The sequence below is a fragment of the Sinocyclocheilus rhinocerous genome, unplaced genomic scaffold (genome assembly GCF_001515625.1).
Source record: "Sinocyclocheilus rhinocerous isolate Xijiao unplaced genomic scaffold, SAMN03320098_v1.1 scaffold113, whole genome shotgun sequence".
In the NCBI taxonomy this organism is placed as follows: Eukaryota; Metazoa; Chordata; class Actinopteri; order Cypriniformes; family Cyprinidae; genus Sinocyclocheilus; species Sinocyclocheilus rhinocerous.
The window spans coordinates 2,419,760-2,426,502 of NW_015646846.1; the positions used below are offsets into that span (position 1 = coordinate 2,419,760).

A 6,743-nucleotide genomic window follows, 5' to 3' on the forward strand; every position below is an offset into this window, starting at 1 on the left:
TTTCAATTATACTCATTTAATTACTCGCACACATGTGGTTGAGAACCACTAACCCCACACACTCTTAACCCCCTCCCTATCTACCCTGAATCGCCCCCTCTTTATCCACAACAAACCATTATGCCTACCCCCTTTCCAGGTCTGTTATTACACCAAGAGATGGTCTAATATCAATGAGCCCTCCCCCCAAGCCATTTCCTGCGCTCCAAAGAACTAATGGACTTGGGCATTGTAATTAAGATAATTTAAATATAAGTCCTGAGCCTCATTAATATGCATTAATGGAAGGGCCATAGGGATATCTGAGAACATGGTTACAGAATTAGAATATTATTAAACATTGTACAAAAGCGTAGATGCTGGCTTTTGAACAAGTTTACTTTGGTGTGTTCTCAATGACATACTAGCATGCTCCTCAGAGCATACTGTGCTCATATATATATATATATATATATATATAAGTATGCAGTATGATAAAGGTTTCAAACTGTGTTAAATGTCACATGAACACACTACTTTGCATGTTTAATTCAGCAAATAATAAGTTTTTGCTAATTTAATCCCATTTTGAATATATATATATCTATATATATTAGGGCTGTCAATGTTAACGCGTTAACGCATGCGATTAATTTTACAATCCTTAACGTGTTAAAATAATTTTACGCAATTAACGCAAAATTACTGAAGCACAATTTCTATTCTAACCCTTTAACCCAATTTTGCTTCTCTGCTTGCAATCAGATTATTTTAAGCCGCTAAACTCCAGGAAAGTTTTCAGTCCAATGATCCAGTAAGCGAATGCATTCAAACAATCCGTCCAAAACAGCGCTAATATAAAGGAAACCAGGCTGATTACATCAGAGATTGCAGAGAGAACAGAGACTCATGTTGTTTTCAGTGAATTATTCATTCCAGTGTGTTTCTTTTAAACACGAGCTCTGTCATATTCTGTGATTGTCTCTGAAGAGCGCGAGCCCTCACACGTTGCGCTGTGTACCAACTACGGTTTCTCGACTTGATAACCAGTCTCGCTAGTAAAGTTTTGATGGATGAAGACTGCAATCAAGGTAAAGACGATTGCGGTGGCGTACAGGAGTCGTTCAGTAAGCACGTGTGAGTCCGTTATAATAATGCGTGTACGAGCACTCTTGAGGCACAGGCACAGATGCACAGGCACAGACATTTCCGTACATTCACGTTGTTTCCACACACATTCAAGATAATGTTTTGATTTGTCATGTTTATGTTACTGTGTTATTTATACGGAATGGATCCGTGTACTGTAGTAGGGTTTTTTTGGCATCGCCATGTGGTCCTGTTCGGTATCGCAACTTGACTTCTCTAAAATTTAAAAAAGCTATTTGCTGTTGCACTGTACACATACTATACAATTCAAGATATTTTTGTTGCATTTTTTTCTTTCATGTGTGCTTATATGGGCTCCTTATATCATTTGGTTCTTTGGTGTCCTTTTGGAGTTTTGGAGTTCTTTTGGAGTCCTTTTTTGGAAAGACATCTATATTTATCTTGAAAAAAGCTTGCAGAAAATACAGATTTTTGAGAATCACCCTTCAATCTTTTGGTTTACTTTGCTGGATATAGCAAATGATGACAAAATATGATTAATCACAGAAAAAGGGTGTGATTTGATTAAAAATTGTAATCTATTGACAGCCCTATTATATAAATATAAATAAATATATATGTATGTGCATGCTTGGCAGTTAAATGTACACAATGTGATTTTTGCAGTTGATATTGGTGAATTCATCATATGGAACTAGAAAGAAGCTGGGTCTATCATGCGTTTTGAAAGTTTGTATATTGCATACTTCATATACATACTTTATACTGCAGAAATTATACACATAGTACTATGGTAGTACTCCATCACAATCTTTTTAGATGTTACCAGCTGTGTTCCTTAGTAAACACTAGAATGTGCCATGGTGGAAATGCATCATGGAATGTCATACACTCATGATTAAAGCCTGCTTGGTTCATATTTAGCACTTGAGTGGGTCTGTTAATGAGAAGGAAGCTCTTATGTTGAGTCCAAGTCACGGGCCCCACAGAGGCTTCCGGTCCAACCAACCATATGCATCCAGCCAATTAGACTCTCTCTACAGCATACAGTTTAAACAACTATTAAATGCAGTGTCACCTTTAGCAGAGCTAAAAATAAGTCTGTCAGTAATTCCAAAACACAGAACAAACTAACAAACCATCCCAGAAAGCAAGAAAAGTTAAAGGCATTGGGTAAGATGGAAGGATGAGGATGGAAATGGATGACATGCAAAATAGACGTGCATCAATATGCATGCACTGAGAGATTTCAGACATCCAGGTTAGCCAAGGGCCCACCTCCCAGACAAAAACCTAGCTCCTACCTTTTCTGAGGGGCAGCACAAGCTCCGTTTGGCCCCGTGGTGAGCCCCATGCCTCAGGACCCTAATGCTCCTTTGTCTAGTGTGCGTTCTGCACCCCAATCCTGCCAGATCACCGCTAGCATCCACCGTCCCAGTCGCCAGGCACAGACGCACTCTCTCTCTCCCTGTTTCTCTCCATCTAACACACGCATGCGAGCCCCCCCGGTTCTGTGGTTTCCTAGCGACAGCCAACTGGGGGTGCCTTTTGGAGCCCTATTGCAGAGCTGTGTGCTGATTGGACAATTGGTTCTTCTCTAATGAGGATGATGGTAATGATTTTTTATCCCCCTCTATAAGCACGACCAGCCCCCCCTTTCAGAATATTCACTGGTGATGGCTCGTCCTGCCAAAACAGAGGAAAAGGCCTGTCCCAGAAAAAGAGACCTGGATGAAAATTTTATATTTATATTTATGTTTAATGTTTAAATCTATTTAGAAATGTTAACATGATTGATAATTTTATCTTTGTCAATACAATAATTATTGTTGTTTTGATAATACTTTAGGTTAGGGATTTCAATAAACCTCAATGCTGAGTATTAAAATTTGGTATCTCTAATGATTTACGTAATAGACATGACCCTGTGTTAAAATACTCTAGCATCCTGGCGAGTTTATATTTGCTCATTCATTTTTTACTTTAGAACAATACATCCAGTATGCTCTAGCAACCGTTTGGCTGTCCTAACCATTCTCAGTACCTTAGCAACCACAAAGCACCATCCTAGCAACCATTCAGAATATGATAGAAACCACATAACTACATCCTAGCAACCACAAAGATTACCTTAGAAATGACACAGCAACATCCTAGCAACCATTCAGAATACCTTAGAAATCCCATAGCTACAACCTAGCATCCACCTAGCAATGTCCTATAGTGGCCATCCAGATTATCTTAGAAACCACAGAGCAACATCTTAGCAATAATCTAGAATACCTTAGAAATCACATACAAACATACTAGCAACCATTGAGAATAGCTTAGAAACCCCATAGCAATGTCCTAAAGTGGCCACCCAGATTACTTTAGAAACCACAACATCAACATCTTAGCAACATCTTAGTGACAAACCAGAATAACCATAGAAACCACACAGTAACATTGTAGCAACAATTGAGAATATGTTAGAAACCACATAGCAATATTCTGTCAACCCTTCCAGAATACCTTAGAAACAGCATGGCAACATTTTAGCAACAGCAATCACCTAGCTATGTCATAGTAAAAAAAGTCCATTAAACGAATGCGTTCAAACAGTAAATTCAAAACAGCTCTAATACAGAGAAAACCCAACCGATCCAGATGTCAGTAAATTATTATTTTCAGCGTGTATTTGGTTTAAAAGCACGTGGTTTAAAAGCACCAGGCCCAGACTGTGTTACACCAGTCTGTCTGAAATCCGTGAAGTAAACTTCAACGGATTTCCCCTGCTCAGGGAGTAGGGAGCATGTGAGTCGGAACACAGTTCATGCATGTAGCTCACTTCTAACGAGCTGGTTATCTGAATCGGTTGTTTTAACTAAGAGAGACATGCAAAATATGCAGAGCGGGAGGGCGCGAGGACTGGAATTGGGAACCGCTGGGCTACATCATGTGTCATTCACCGGTGAAAAAACTTTATAGTACAGTTAGTAAAAGTACTACAATACCTGGAAGGAAGATCGGGTTGTTGATGTTTGTCTGCCATTCTCGCTTTGTCTGCACAGCGTGTGTGAACGCGCTGATGACGTATCCTGTCTGCGCGAACAGGGTGCTCAGAGGTATGCTAATACATTCGTTGACAGGCAGGTAGGAAAGCCAATAAAAATGCTCGGACCGAGCTTTTTGATTGGACGAACATTTCTTGGTCCAACGCCTTCCACAGAATATATAAATACAGGTAAATACATTTAGACCACTTAACTTAAAGGGGTCATATGAGGTGTGAAGAAATAACATTATTTGGTGTATTTGGTGTAATGAAATGTGTTTATACGGTTTAAGGTTCAAAAAGCACATTATTTTCCACATACTGTACATTATTGTTTCTCCTCTATGCCCCGCCTTTCTGAAACGCGTCGATTTTTACAAAGCTCATTTTATGCACCAAGAGCTTGTAACACTTCAAAGAGAAAGGAAAAATTTAAATCACATCATATGATCCCTTTAATGATTGCTATCGGGATGTGAAGAGACTTTCAACCAGCATAACAAAAAATGTTTCTGAAGACAATCACCTATTGCACCTTTAAGCAATTGTAATATTCTAGTAAAGAGAAGTGTTGTAATTAAAGGTGCAGTATGTAATATTGAGAGCTAGTGGTTGAAATGGGTGTTGCAGTCCAAATTCATAATATTGGAGAGAGTTGTTTTTCCACCCCCTCCTCCTCAGACTCTACGCTTACACAAGTTTCCAGACTGAGAACGCTCAACAGGATTGATCGCAATTGAAAATGGAAGGTGATGAGCTTTACACTGTAAGTTGATGAGTTGATTTATCAGTGTTTTAATATTCCTCTGCTCATAGAGATTTTTAGATGGATGGAGAGCTGCAATCTCTGACCCAGTTTGTTTGCTTGCTTCCATGGCTGCAATACGCCGTTTTCTGACAACCCGGGGTGCAGAAATACTATTGGGTAAATTGTGTAAAAAAACAGACATTCCGACACGGAACACGCATTTCAAAGCAGAATAAATGGCTGTAGCATTGTTTTTCGGAGAAACAAGTATGTGAACTTAGCAAGTTTCATAAATATCTTCAAACATATTATGGTATTTTTATGCTTTAGTACAATCAAAAAATTACATGCAGCACCTTTAATGGCAGTGCCAAAAACAAAGACGAAGAGACACCAAGCGCACAGTGTTGGTTGATGAAGTGTTGTGTGCTGATGAGGCTGCCTCTTAATAATCAGTGATTAGAGCATCACTTAGCAAAGGGTAAAAACCCCCGACTGCTGCTGCAATTACAATCAAACCACACACTCATGAAAAACAGACTGCATGTGCTACAGAAAGTTTATAGGGTTTTGGGACCCGCTTAAATCGGGGCACAACAAAAGATCATTCTGAAGAGGCCTTGCTAAATTGAAAATATACATACAAGGGGGCCTATCTGACCTTGAAGGAGGAGATAAGAACAGCACTGTCCTGAAAAGTAAATTGAGGCACTTATTGTGTAATACCTTTGGGGTGTGTTATTCTGAAATGTACTCTCTTATATAATATATTGATTGCACACAGATGGGCATGAATGCCATTGATTGCCATCTACTTATTAGCATATAGATTAGCTTCTGGTGGGGCTGGATAAATTAAGGTGGAAGAAGGAAGGTTAGAGAAGGAATAAGGAAGATGAAAGAAGGTAGGCAAGGTGGAAACAGCATGAAGAGAAGGAACATAGCAAAATGACTGCAAACAGCAGGATGGGAAGATTCTGTTTTTTGTTTTATATACAAGGGACACAAGTAAAGAAAAAATTTACTCTAGTGAATAAAATATTTTTAGTCTCCCATTCTGCTTTTTGGCATCATTGTTCAATTCATTCCTTTTCTTTATGTTATCTATCACCTCCTTCTCTTGTTTCTTCGTCATTTCCACATGTGCTTCATCCATTCAGATGGGGATCGAAAGAATGAGAGTGAACAGAGAAAAAGACAAACTGTGAATATGGGATGAGACAGGAAAATCAAGACGGACAGATGAGGAAGTGGCAGTAAACTGGGATGGGATGGGATGAGATGGGAGGTGCTGCTGTCTGTCTGGTCTGGGTCTGGTCCATATTAGTTACTCACTCATCCACTCAGCATGAAATGAGTGGGGGGCAGGGAAATGAGGCGGGGGTGGGCAGCCACCGGGAGTGGCGGAGGGAGCGAGGACAGATGTGAGAGCATTGAGAGATGGAGGAATGCTGATTTCACGGTCTCTCACATCACTAAATTTGGACTCATTTAGCACATTTAATGAACTGCTGTATAAGTCATAGTAAACCTCAGTCTGTCAGTGGTAACTAGTCTGGTTATGTTGGTAACAGTGCACTGGTGATCATCAGATATCTCATCAATGAGTTTTTTTTTTCTTTTTCTCTTTTGTCCCTTAAGTGTTTTTATCAGCCTGCGTGTTGATTATTGGGTTCACTGACAATTGCAGATTTATATTTTAAAAAATATATGTATATAAAATTTTATTTAATAGATTTTTATACAATTTTATTATATTGTATTTTTATTGAGTTTTATATTATTATTTATGATAATATAAAATTCAATAAAATTATATATAGGCTATATATATATATATACATGAAGAGTTTCACTTTAATGACAATG

At 38.8% G+C, this 6,743-nt stretch overlaps 1 protein-coding gene across 1 annotated transcript in view; it reads right to left on the reverse strand.

Annotated features, from left to right (window-relative positions):
• The window catches only part of LOC107708163 (polyhomeotic-like protein 2), a 24,350-nt gene extending 21,907 nt beyond the window's left edge, over positions 1 to 2,443 (reverse strand). Inside the window, exon 1 of the mRNA XM_016512328.1 lies at positions 2,394 to 2,443. Coding sequence (XP_016367814.1) covers positions 2,394 to 2,443 — 50 coding nt within the window. The remainder of the gene's footprint in view (positions 1 to 2,393) is intronic.
• Between the last annotated feature and the right edge of the window lie 4,300 nt (positions 2,444 to 6,743).